The sequence below is a fragment of the Perca flavescens genome, chromosome 3 (assembly GCF_004354835.1).
Source record: "Perca flavescens isolate YP-PL-M2 chromosome 3, PFLA_1.0, whole genome shotgun sequence".
Lineage (NCBI taxonomy): Eukaryota > Metazoa > Chordata > Actinopteri > Perciformes > Percidae > Perca > Perca flavescens.
This window is the reverse complement of record NC_041333.1, coordinates 37839277-37852398: the sequence shown is the minus strand read 5'-3', so window position 1 is coordinate 37852398 and position 13122 is coordinate 37839277. Positions and strand designations below refer to the sequence as shown.

Below are 13122 nucleotides of genomic sequence, written 5' to 3'. Positions count from 1 at the left end.
CCAAAACCCGCGAGAGTTCCTCCAGCTTTTCGAAATCTCGCGGCTGCCCAAGAAGACGTGAGAAGCGTCAGACTAATTGAAATAAGGGGATATTTACTTTTATTACTCAACTTATAAGATATAGAACAGAAGCGGGAGGTCAAACGGGTAAGTAACAACCGCGGAGCTCATTAAGTAACATTTGCTTGCCGTTGTTTGGGAGATATCCATTCAAATAACGTTAGCATGCTTTGCTAGGCCTGATTGTTATGGCCTGGGATGCTTCGGCGCTGCTAGCTTAGCCGTTCTTTCTGCAATTCAAACTTTAGCGAAGCGGTTTTGTGTTTTATGCGCTTTTCACAGTGTGCTCCGGGCGGCTAAGATGTCTGACAGCGACGACAGCGACTTCTCCGACAACCAGAGCGAGCGCAGCAGCGATGGAGAGGCCGAGGAAGTGGAGAATGAGGTACATGCTAACCGCTAGCTAAGCGATGCTAACTGCCCGGTGGGTTACAGGTAAACATTGGGAGGAAAAGTGGCGCGTTGAAGTGGAATAAACTGCCCCAAAAATAACCCAACAGGCGTATATAAATGCTGAGAGCGTATGCTTTTAGAGAAAGGACATTCTGTAGCATATTGTGGACTTTATTGTTACTTTGCAGTGGTGAAATGTAGTTTTAATTTGATTTTGTCAGGGCCAGGTGGAATGTCTCAGGCTTATGTAGCTAGCTAGTGTGTACAGCATTTGCTGGAATGTAACTACGTACATTTACTCAAGTAGTTTAAGTAACGTTACAGGTAAACATTGCGATGAAAAGTGGAATAAATGGCCCAAAAAAATAAAACCACAGGCTGACAAGTCATGCTATTAGAGGAAGGGTATTCTCTAGCGTACTGTGTATATCTGTAACTAAGTACATTTTACACCAGTAACTTTACTTGTAGTCTTTTCTTTTCATTCCACTTCTACTCCGCTACATTTCAAATCAAAACAAGCTTTATTTGTCACTGCATGAATACAGTGTATTAACGCAACGAAATTCAAGGTGCCACTCCACATCAGTGCTCTTAAAAACAATAATTTCACTCTCTCTTTTCTCTCTCCCACACACACTCACCCACCGACATATACATCACGTGTATGTATTATGGTGATACAGACAATTGACTGACACTAGAGCTGGGCAGTATATGGCTATTATATCGATATCGTGATATGAGACTAGATTTCATCTTAGATTTTGGATATCGTAATATGGCATAAGTGTCTTTTCCTGGTTTTAAAGGCTGCATTACAGTAAAGTGATGTACTTTTCTGAACTTACCAGACTGTTGTAACTGTTCTATTATTTGCCTTTACCCACCTAGTCATTATATCCACATTACTGGTGATTATTTATCTAAGCTCTCATTGTGTAAATATTTTCTGAAAGCACCAATAGTCAACATTACAATATCGTTGCAGTATCGATATCGAGGTATTTGTTCAAAGATATCGTGATATTTGATTTTATCCATATTGCTCAGCCTCCCATTCCTCCCAGACAACACACACCCTCCCACTCACACATGTGTAAGATAGCAGCAGGTTTCAGCATAAGAAAGCCTAGAAATATTGTACTTTTAGCCCTTTTAAATGTTGTCCTCGGGTGTAATTTTATCCGTTTTCTATCAGAAATTTTGGGTTTCTTTCCACCAAATTGCCCAAAAATAACACAGTTGGTCCCACAATCTTCGTTTTATAGCGTTCGAGGAAAACTGTTTAAATGGTCTTCCTCTAATCTTAACTATTGGTCTAATGAGGTTTGTTTCAAATTGAATTTGATGAATAATTGTAGAAGTAGTGGTGATAAGTTGGTGGAAGTGGTGGGGGTGGGGGAAGCATCAAATGTCCTGGTACGCCTTAAAGTATAACTACCGCTTTTTTCAACCTGGACCCTATTTTCATGTGTTTTTTTTATTATTATTTTTTTAAACAATGTAAGTTAATAGGACAATCGTCCAGCTATTTACGTCCATAAAAGAGATTGTTTTGCCGCTGACAGACTCAGATTAATATTCTAAGTGTCCGACAACATGATGGAAAGGATTGATGGAAGGAGGTCGACCTTTCTGTTAAAGAGTAAGATCCTTTTTTTAAACAATAAAACCTCTGTGAAATTGCATTCGCTAAACCCACCAGACTCCATGTAAATAAAGAGTGATTTAAGCATCGTAGAATACACTTCATTCAAAGTCGACAGAAACTAAATAAAACTATTAAAAGCTGTTTTGGGGTCGTCTTTCCACTTTCCTAACCATCACAGCTCTAGTTCTGGTTGAAATAAACACACAGTTTACTGATTTACTTGTGACAATATGTTGGCTCTATACACGATAAAAGCAGTGATTTTTTTTAATGGAGTCTGGTGGGTTTAGAGCTAGAGACTTCAGAGCTGTTTCTGGTTAAACAGAAAGGTCTCAAAGAGGTTTTTAAAGGTCTATCTCTGTAGGGATCCTTTCTATAATGTTGTCAGACACTTAGAATAATAATCTGAGTCTGTCAGCGGTAAAACAAGCACTTTTGTGAAGGTAAAAACAAGCTGGACAATCACTCTATTAACTTACATTGTAGCTTGTTTCTCTGCTGCTGACTGCAGAGATCTCTGTTAATACCGGACCAATGTCAAAGACTGTTGTTCCCATCACTCGCTCAGACACAAAAACGCACAGGAAGATAGGGTTGAAAAATAGGGAGAAGGAATCCTTATGGGTGGTAATGGTGGCGGCATTTTATTTATGATGATACTGACTTTTACTGAAGTAACATTTTTTGAGTAAAAGATCTGTCTGTTTCTTCCCCCAGGAGGAGACGGGCAGCCCCGTGGGCAGCGACAAGGTAGCGGAGGAGGAGGGCGAAGACCTGGAGGATGAGGAGGAGTACGACGAAGAGGAGGAGGAGGACGATGAGGAAGGTCCCAGGAAGAAGAAGCCCCGACACGGAGGGTTCATCCTGGACGAAGCCGGTACCAAAACCACTTCAGATTTCCGTCTTTTTTTTAAACTCAAACTGATTATCTGTATCAGCGTTTTATTTATATGATAACTCAACCTCAAGTCTATCAGTTTTTTGTTTTTTTTGGGGTCCATATGCAGTTAATGAGCTGCATATTCTGCAAAGTAGAGGGAGAGAATACCATGGCAGTATTATGAATAATTGGAGCTCAGACGTAATTTTCTCAATTTCTGATCCTCTGAATAAAATACAGAAAATTGGGAAAAAAACAGTTTAAAGATCCAACTTTTTAATTTGTCAAGGTGGGAAAAAAATGAGAAATTGGATATTGTCCAAATGTCCATTTGTGCTTAAAATAATTGAACTGATAAGCTTTATAACCTATAACCTGATAACCTATCTGTATCGGCGTTTTATTTGTATGATAACCGATGAAGTCCATTAAGTAAAAAGTGCGCTGCTTTTGGCTCAGCTACAGCTCTGTTATTTTATATGATAACTCAACCTCAAGTCTATCAGTTTTTTTTTTTTTTTTTTTTGAGGTCCATATGCAGTTAATGACCTGCATATTCCCGCAAAGTAGAGGGAGAGAATACCATGGCAGTATTATGAATAATTGGAGCTCAGATGCAATTTTGTAAATTTCTAAATTTCTGATCCCTCTGAATAAAAAACGAAAAGAAGATCCAATTTTTTAATTTGTCAAGGTGGAAAAAAAATTAGAAATTGGATTATTTGAACCCACTTTTCTGTTTTTCCAAATGTCCGTTTGTGCTCAAAAAAATTTAACTGATAAGCGTTACACTGACCTATCTGTATCAGCCTTTTATTTGTATGATAATCGATGAAGTCCATTAAGTAAAAAGTGTTCTACTTTTGGCTCAGCTACAGCTCTGTCTCTGTCCCTGGTTTCACTCCCCACTTACTCTCACTGAATTTCCCGCCGACAACACTGCGCACCGGAGTGTAAATTAGGGCTGGGCGATAAGGAGAAAAATCAAATATCACGATATTTTTTTACCAAATACCTCAATATCGATACCGCAACAATATTGTAGTGTTGACTCTTGGTGCTTTCACAGAATATTTACACAATGAGATTTTTGATGAATAATCACCAGTAATGTGGATATAATGACTAAGTGGGTAAAAGGCAAATAATAAAACAATCTGGTAAGTAGGGCTGGGAAAAAAATCGATTTGATTTAAAAATCGAAAAAAAATGTTTTAATCCAAAAACAGTATAAATAATTTGGATGTTTAACAATCTTTGTTGCACACTGCACAGTGACTTTTCACTTAGAGAAAGGGTTTGCCTTTGCAATTTTGTTCATGTTGATGCACTTTAAATACAATAAATATATATTTTTAAAATATATTTACAGATCGCAGTTATTTTGTTTTAAATGGAAGAGGGGGGGGGGAATTGAATCGCAAATCGAGTTTTTTATAATAAAAAACAAATCGCAGATTTTTTTTAGGGAAACAAATCGCCCAGCTCTACTGGTAAGTTCATAAAATGACATCACTTTACTGTAATGCAGCCTTTAAAACCAGGAAAAGACAACACTAATGCCATATTACGATATATCCGAAATCTAAGACGATATCTAGTCTCATATCACGATATCGGTATAATATCGATATATTGCCCAGCTCTAGTGTGAATGTGTGTGAATGGTTTCTGTACTGTGTAAAAGCGCTTTGAGTAGTCGTTAAGACTAGAAAAGCGCTATATAAACACAGTCCATTTACATTACTGTCTGGTCGGCTAAATGTTAAACGTGTAATTAACCCTCATCATGACCTTTTTGTCTTCTGCGTGTGTCCCCCTAGACGTGGACGATGAGTACGAAGATGAGGAGGATCAGTGGGAGGAAGGAGCGGAAGACATTCTGGAGAAAGGTGAGCAACTCGACCGGTTCTGGGCGCCCGGTGAGAGCTTTGTCATGTTTCACTCTTGTGCCCTTTTCCTACTTTTGCTGAGAAAAACAAACAGTCATGAGATGAGTCTAGGGTTGGGCGGTAACACGGTATACCGCGCAGTCTTAAAAATAACAACGGTATCAGTTTCAATACCGTCATTAAAACAAAATGCAATGCACTTATGTAGGAGACAATGATTCAATATTAAATATAATGTATGTGATCATGTGTGGTTGTCATCTCGTGACAGTGTGGAGGAGAAAGTAGATTTTTTTTTTTTTTTTTGTAAGTTGTGTTTATTATACAGTACAGGCCAAAAGTTTGGACACACCTTCTCATTCAATGCGTTTCCTTTTTATTTTCATGACTATTTACATTGTAGATTCTCACTGAAGGCATCAAAACTATGAATGAACACATATGGAATTATGTACTTAACAAAAAAGTGTGAAATAACTGAAAACATGTCTTATATTTTAGATTCTTCAAAGTAGCCACCCTTTGCTTTTTCTGATAACTCTGCAAACCCTTGGTGTTCTCTCAATGAGCTTCATGAGGTAGTCACCTGAAATGGTTTTACCTTCACAGGTGTGCTTTGTCAGGGTTCATTAGTGGAAGTTTTTCCCTTATTAATAAAAAAGCAAAGGGTGGCTACTTTGAAGAATCTAAAATATAAGACATGTTTTCAGTTATTTCACACTTTCTTGTTAAGTACATAATTCCATATGTGTTCATTCATAGTGGGTGTGTCCAAACCTTTGGCCTGTACTGTAGTTCCAGTATTAGTGTTTGGTATTCAGTTTCTGAACGCTGCACAAGCCAACAGTTTGGTGGCGCCGTCTGAGCCTTACGTCATAATTAGTCGTGGTGATACCGTAAAATAGGGCGGAGGTTTGACGGTATCAACATTTGGATACCGCCCAACCCTAGTGGGGTCTGTCCGGAGTTTCCGCGGGGTCTTAACAAGTCTAAAAAAAAAAGTTTCCAATTTAAAAATCAAAATTTTAGGCTTTTTAAAAGGTCTTAAATTCCCTGAAGTATTGTGTTCTAGACCTTAAATCATTTTTAACAGGTTTTCATTTTCCCCACGTCAACGCAACGCTACCCTCTGAAGGTGCTGACAAGGAAGAAAGGATTAATGTTACCTTTTGTGATATTAAGTTCAACACTTTAGTGATAGTATAATATTGTAAAACACATTTTTCATCAGTGAAACGTTATTCCATGTTGCTTAGTTTAGCATTTCTTTCACACGAACATCCAAAAGCAGTACAGCTATCTTTTTCTGAGTCTTTAAGATCAGTTGTCTGTCCCAAGATGGCGGCGCCACAGACGCAGTTTAAACACATTAACTGTTCAAGTCATTTTTTAAGCAGCAGCAGCAGCAGCCATGTTCTGATCACAGCTGGTCAGTTATGAAGGTTTTCTTCTTTTCTTTGTCTTTAGTGACAATAAACTGAAAATGTCAGCAGTCTATGATCGATAATCGGCCGTCGGACAGGTCCGGCGAGGTCGGTGACTCGAGTCCAGTTCGCTGGGGTTGGGCATCGTTTGGATTTTAACGATTCCGATTCTTCCGTTCGATTCCGGTTCTCGTCGATTCTTCGAGGGGCGGAGTTGAAACGGGTCACGTGCTTATCTCACAAATAAGAGGAAAGTTTTATTTTAATTCAAAGGTGGGTTGCAGTTTTACAGCGTTTTCAACGTTTAATAAAGCCCCCCACTAGAGCTCCGCTTACTGCGCTCCACGTCTGCCACACAACCAGTGCCCGGCCGCGTTCGGAAACCAAAACTTTGCGCGTGTTAAATTGGGGAACCCGTGAGCAGATTTCTGAACCGATTCCTACTTGGAATCGGTTCAAAAATTCTCCCGACCCTGCTGTTCGGTAGGGTTGGGCATCGAGAACCGATTCCTAATCGGAATCGTTTCTTTTATTGGAATCGTTTTGGAGGATTTGGTTTCAAATCCGACCATCGCTTCCCAATTTAACATGCGCAAGTTTGGGTTTCCGTGGCGACCAGGAGCTTGTTGTGTTGCAGCCGTGGAGCGCAGTAAAGCGGAGCTCTAGTGTGGCTTTATTTTACGTTGGAAAAAAGCCCCGTCACACTGCAAAACCACCGTTGAATCAAAATAAAACTTTCCTCTTATTTGTGAAAGTAGGCATGTGACCCGTTTCAACTCCACCCCTCAAAGAATCGGAATCGAGAATCGATGAGAACCGGAATTAGAGATATACCGATACCAGCATCGGTATCGGCTCCGATACCGCCTAAAACGCTGGTATTGGTATCGGGAAGTACTGGAGTTTATGCACCGATCCGATACCACGTAATAAAGCCCCGAAGAAACTCTACGTTAAAGTAGTTTATTTATGTTCTTTTTCCGTTATAACCGACTGTCAAACTGGAGAATAAAAGAAAGTTCTGGGACATTCATTGTTTGTTCATGTTTTACAAAGAGTTTAACCTGAACCAGACAGACAACAGAGATAGAAATCATATCACATCCATACAGAGATAGTAGTATACACCTGTTAAAACATAATAAAATATATGACCCACTGGTATCGGCCGATACGCAAGTTCAGGTATCGGAATCGGGAAGCAAAAAATGGTATCGGACCATCTCTAACCGGAATCGAAAGGAAGAATCGGAATGGAGAATCGATAAAATCCAAACGATGCCCGACCCTAGTGTTCGGTGTGGTCCACGCTGTCGTCAGTCGGAGGAGCTGTCGGCCTTCATTTGGGCCGATTTGACTTGTTGAATCGGACTCAAACGAGGCATCTGATTGGTGGAGCGCTAACCCGGAAATGACGAGAAGGATGAGAGCCTCTCAAAATCAAATCTAATTTCAGACTGACCTTTTGTTGAGCTGAAAACGAAGACCGATTCAGCAACTGCACGGCCTATTTCTCTCTTAAAATGTTCTCAGAAACACGTTTTGATATTTAAAATGTCTTCCAGTTCCAGTGTTCAAATATTCTTTTAAAAAAATAAGTTTTATTGATTTTTTTTCTTTTCTTTTGAAAAGGTGTACCTGCATTATTATAATGCCGTTATCATTTATATTAGGTGAAATCGGTCTCGGAACGACAATATCGTTTTATCGCATTTAATTTCTGGGACAATTTATCGTTCCGGCAAGAATTTGTCATCGTGACAGGCCTACGGGGACACAAACACTTTTCTGAAAACTGACAGCTGTGCACGATGATATCTTAGAAAACGGAGAGGTTGAAATGTCCGTTTATGGAAATAAACGTGTAAACGTAGCATAAAAAAAACAAAAACAGAACTGTATCGAAAAGTGTCTTAGCTGGAGTGTAGGGCTGAGTATCGTTGATTACCTGTACCTAGGGCTGTGTATTGGCAAGAATCTGGCGATACGATACATGGGTCACGATTCAATATATTGCAGTATATTTTGATACTGTGCGTAAAGCGATGTATTGGGATTTTTTTTTAAAGTATAATTTTAGAAAAACTAAAAAAGACCTGATGTTCATAAAAGTCAAATAAGTTTATTTTAGGTTAACAATTCAGTACACAGAAAATCAAACCAGTCAGTTTGGGATTGTGGTTCACAGGTTCTTAGTGAGCTTATGTTGATATGCTAAAGTAGGTCAAAGTTTAGCCATAGCTACGTTGTTAGCTTCTAGCCAAAAGTCAGGTGCTGCTAGGCACTGTTAGGCACTGTTAGGCACTGTTAGGCACTGCTAGGCACTGTTAGGCACTGTTAGGCACTGCTAGGCACTGCTAGGCACTGCTAGGCACTGTTAGACACTGTTAGGCACTGTTAGGCACTGTTAGGCACTGTTAGACACTGTTAGGCACTGTTAGACACTGTTAGACACTGTTAGGCACTGTTAGGCACTGTTAGGCACTGTTAGGCACTGTTAGGCACTGCTAGGCACTGTTAGGCACTGTTAGGCACTGTTAGGCACTGCTAGGCACTGCTAGGCACTGTTGGGCACTGTTGGGCACTGCTGGGCACTGTTGGGCACTGCTGGGCACTGCTGGGCACTGCTAGACACTGTTGGGCACTGTTGGGCACTGTTGGACACTGTTAGACACTGTTGGGCACTGTTGGGCACTGCTAGGCACTGTTGGGCACTGTTGGGCACTGTTGGGCACTGCTAGGCACTGTTAGACACTGTTAGACACTGTTAGGCACTGCTAGGCACTGCTAGGCACTGCTAGGCACTGTTAGGCACTGTTAGGCACTGTTAGGCACTGCTAGGCACTGTTAGACACTGTTAGACACTGTTAGGCACTGCTAGGCACTGCTAGGCACTGCTAGGCACTGTTAGGCACTGTTAGGCACTGCTAGGCACTGCTAGGCACTGCTAGACACTGCTAGACACTGCTAGACACTGCTAGACACTGCTAGACACTGCTAGACACTGCTAGGCACTGCTAGGCACTGTTAGACACTGCTAGACACTGCTAGACACTGCTAGACACTGCTAGACACTGCTAGGACACTGCTAGGCACTGTTAGACACTGCTAGGCACTGTTAGGCATTGCCAGGCACTGCTAGGCGAGGACACTAGTGGTGTGTCTCAGCATAGCCATCTAGCGTTAGGGGGTTTAAACACAACATAAATGTGAACCGCTGTCTTACGTGAATATTATTGAATGTAAAAATCAAAAAATCAATATTCCCTTTTTGAAAATCGATACAAAATAAAATATCGCGATACTCAAGTGTATCGGAAGTTTTTCTTACACCCCTAAAACGTAGCATCAAAAACCCCCCAGAACTTAGCTGCTTAGCTGACACGTAGGGCCGGGTATGGTTACAAATCCACGATACCTGTACCGATAATATACAAGTCTCGGTACCCAGCCCTGTATTTAAAAGTCGGTTATTTGTTGTGTAACGTGTTGATTGTTCAGGGTTCAGTGTTTACCGTATGAAGGGGAGAGTGTGTGCAGATTGTGATCATGTCTGACTTGAACTCTCTCTGTCTCGTTGGTGTTCCTCTCTTGCCGTGCATGTCCTCTTCAGTTAACGGTAATTCAACTCCAGACGCTCTCCCGCCCTGATGTTTCCATGTTTTATATATATATATATATATATATATATATATATATATATATATATATATATATATATATATAATCTCTCTATCCATGTGTCTCTAGAAGCAACAAAAAATAAGGAATATCAGTGTCATCCTATTTTTTTTTTTTTTTTTTTTTTTTTTTTTTATTAAAAACCCATGAATGTATTAACCCCTTCACCACCTCATCATGTCAGCACACACTGTATTTGTGAGCGTGTAGCGTTAACGCGAGGGAAGCACCGAGGGCAAATCCATTATTGGCTCCTTGAACAGCAACAACTCCCCCCAAAACAAACACCGTTAGTTACTGTTCATCACATTTTGATTGGCTACGAAATCCCAAAAAACGTAAAATGCTGATCACAATAGCCTCCGAACAAACCCTTGTACACATTTTGATTGTTGGATAAAACCAGATATATGAACACGTGATTATTAAACTCGTAACTCCCCCAAAAACATTGTTTTTGAGAAGCTGGAAACCAAGAGAATGTTTATTTATTTTTGGATAAATTAAAGATATATTTAACTTACTGATCAATTAACTGACTAGTTGTTCCACTTTACAGTCCTTCCAGAAAAATGCAGAGTTTTTTTTTTTTTTGTTTTGTTTTTGTGATTGTTGCCGGGGGGCAAAAATCCCTGATTATTGCGGCACGTTTTCTTAAAAAAATGCGATGGAATATGTGGGATATTTATGCAATTTATGCGATGAAATTGCGGGAACTTGCATAAATAATAAAACAACCGATTAACGGAGTAATTAACTGTAATCGTTAAGTTGCAGCCCTAATCTGCACATGCTGTGAGTGATTCCCCCTTCAGAGAACCAAGTGTGATCATTTGCCTGACCCTGCTACCTGGTACACAGTTGCCATGTTTTTATTTCTTTACTTCACGTTTTGGACTAACAGATGTAGATGAAGCTTTCTATGTGGCACATTGTAAATGCAAATGTATCACTAAAGGGTAAAGTACAGTACAAACAAAATCCAAACAATGTCTCGATCGCCAGCTGTGCAAAAAGGCTCAGAGCGTTTGTTTTTCCAGATCTCTGAATTGCAATTAAACCGGTCTGCTGTTGGCGTTCAATACCTGGAAACCCACTGAGCCAATCGGTGCTCGGTAGGCACAAACGGCCGCCAGAACGCCACTTTGAGCGCGCGGACTTCTGCCAAAAGAAAAGGCAGTGTGAGATCATTCTTCCAACGCTACATGAAGGCAGCACAAACACCCCTATCTCATAATGTTAACAAAAGAGACAAATTATGTGTTTATCCGCCCCGTGATTCGGATCGCTTCCAAAATGTAAAGGGCTCTTCCTCGGCACATGCTGCACCCTTCCACCAAATTTCATGAAAATTGAGCCAGTAGTTCTTCCCTAATCCTACTGACAGACAAATACACCAACGCTTCAAAGAGTAAACAATAAGATTATTCAAATGGTAAACAATCTTAAAGCTCAAAATACACTGGGTAACTTTGTTTTTTTTCCAACCTGGACCCTATTTTATGTCCATAAAAGTGCTCGTTTTGTGTTTGACAACATGATGGAAAGGATTTCTAAGGAGCTCGACTGTTTCTGTTAAAGAGTAATATCCTTTTTTTAAACAAAATCAACTGCGAAATTGCGTTCGCTAAACCCACCAGACTCTATGTAAATAATCAGTGATTTTAGCATTGTAAAATAAACTTAATTCAAAGTGGACAGAAACTAAATAAATCTATTAAAAGCCGTTTTGGGGTCGTCTTTCCACTTTACCAACCATCACAGCTCTAGTTCTGGTTGAAATAAACACACAGTTTACTGATTTACATGTGACAATATGTTGGCTCTATACACGCTAAAAGCAGTGATTTTTTAAATGGAGTCTGGTGGGTTTAGAGCTAGAGACTTCAGAGCTGTTTCTGGTTAAACAGAAAGGTCTCAAAGGTTTTAAATGTCTATCTCTGAAGGGATCCTTTCTATAATGTTGTCAGACACTTAGAATATTAATCTGAGTCTGTGGCCGGGTTGGATCAGTGGTAGAGCAGGCGTACATCTACTGAGAGGTTCACGCCTTGACACAGAGGTCCAGGGTTCGAATCCGACCTGTGACAATTTCCTGCATGTCTTCGATATCTCGATGCGTCAAATACATTTTTTTCTATTAAAGCCATGTAAGAGATTTAATTCATAGCTTTTCAAGCTTCAAAAACCAAACATTCTGCAGTGCTCTAACACTAAATAAATTGGATACATAAAACTAGTTTAGTTTCTACTGTACTTTGACCCTTTCTGAGCCCTCCACTGGTCTCGTGCTTCTCACAGTCACCATCCAATTAACTCGCTTGTTTTTTCTGTTTCTCCCATCATGCTTTGTGTTGTGGCTGCCTGTCTGCTGCCTGTGTGTCCTGCCCCTGATGAACACTATCTTCTGTCCTCACCTCTTCATCCCCCTCTTTCCCCTCTTTTTTTTGTTGTCTGTTTCCCCTCCGTTTTTTTCCTCTCTTCATGCTTTACCCTTTCTTCCCTTTTTTTCCCATCCTGCTCTTGGCCCCTTTTCTCCATCTCTTATCTCTTGCTCACTGTCACCTTTTTTATTATTCTTTTGTTTCTGCTGTCTTTGCATTTTGCATTGCTTCTCTTTCTTCTTTTTTTGGTTCTCCATCTCTTCCTCTTATGTTTCTTCTGCTTCTCCACACCTTCTCCCTCCCTCCCTTTTTTTGTTTCGTTTTCTCAACTCTCCTTTCCCTTCTGTTCTTTCTCTTCTCTGTCCTCCTTCCTTCCCCTACTTTATCTCTGCTACCGCTCTTCCACTTGCCTCCTCTTTATTCTCTACTCTTCCTCTCCCTTTTCTTTCCCTTTTCTCTCTCTCTCTCTCTCTCTCTCCCTTTTCTCTCTCTCTCTCCCTTTTCTCTCTCTCTCTCTCTCTCTCTCTCTCTCTCTCCCTTTCTCTCTCTCTCTCTCTCTCTCTCTCTCTCTCTCTCTCTCTCCCTTTTCTCTCTCTCTCTCTCATTGGTCGATGCTGAGCAGAGGAGGCTGAAGGTAAGTCTGTTCTTAACTTTATTTTTTAAATTCTAAATTTGTGTCATTTGGTTCTCTTTACATTAAACACATACACACATGCACAAACACACACATGCACGAACACACACACGCACGCAC

General features: G+C 40.3%; 1 protein-coding gene across 1 annotated transcript in view; it reads left to right on the top strand.

The window, feature by feature from the left end:
- supt5h (SPT5 homolog, DSIF elongation factor subunit) overlaps window positions 1-13122 on the top strand; it is a 76075-nt gene continuing 62953 nt past the window's right edge. The window contains exons 1-5 of the mRNA XM_028573853.1: window positions 1-147; window positions 343-445; window positions 2825-2984; window positions 4811-4879; window positions 12991-13002. Coding sequence (XP_028429654.1) covers window positions 362-445; window positions 2825-2984; window positions 4811-4879; window positions 12991-13002 — 325 coding nt within the window. The 5' untranslated portion in view covers window positions 1-147; window positions 343-361. The remainder of the gene's footprint in view (window positions 148-342; window positions 446-2824; window positions 2985-4810; window positions 4880-12990; window positions 13003-13122) is intronic.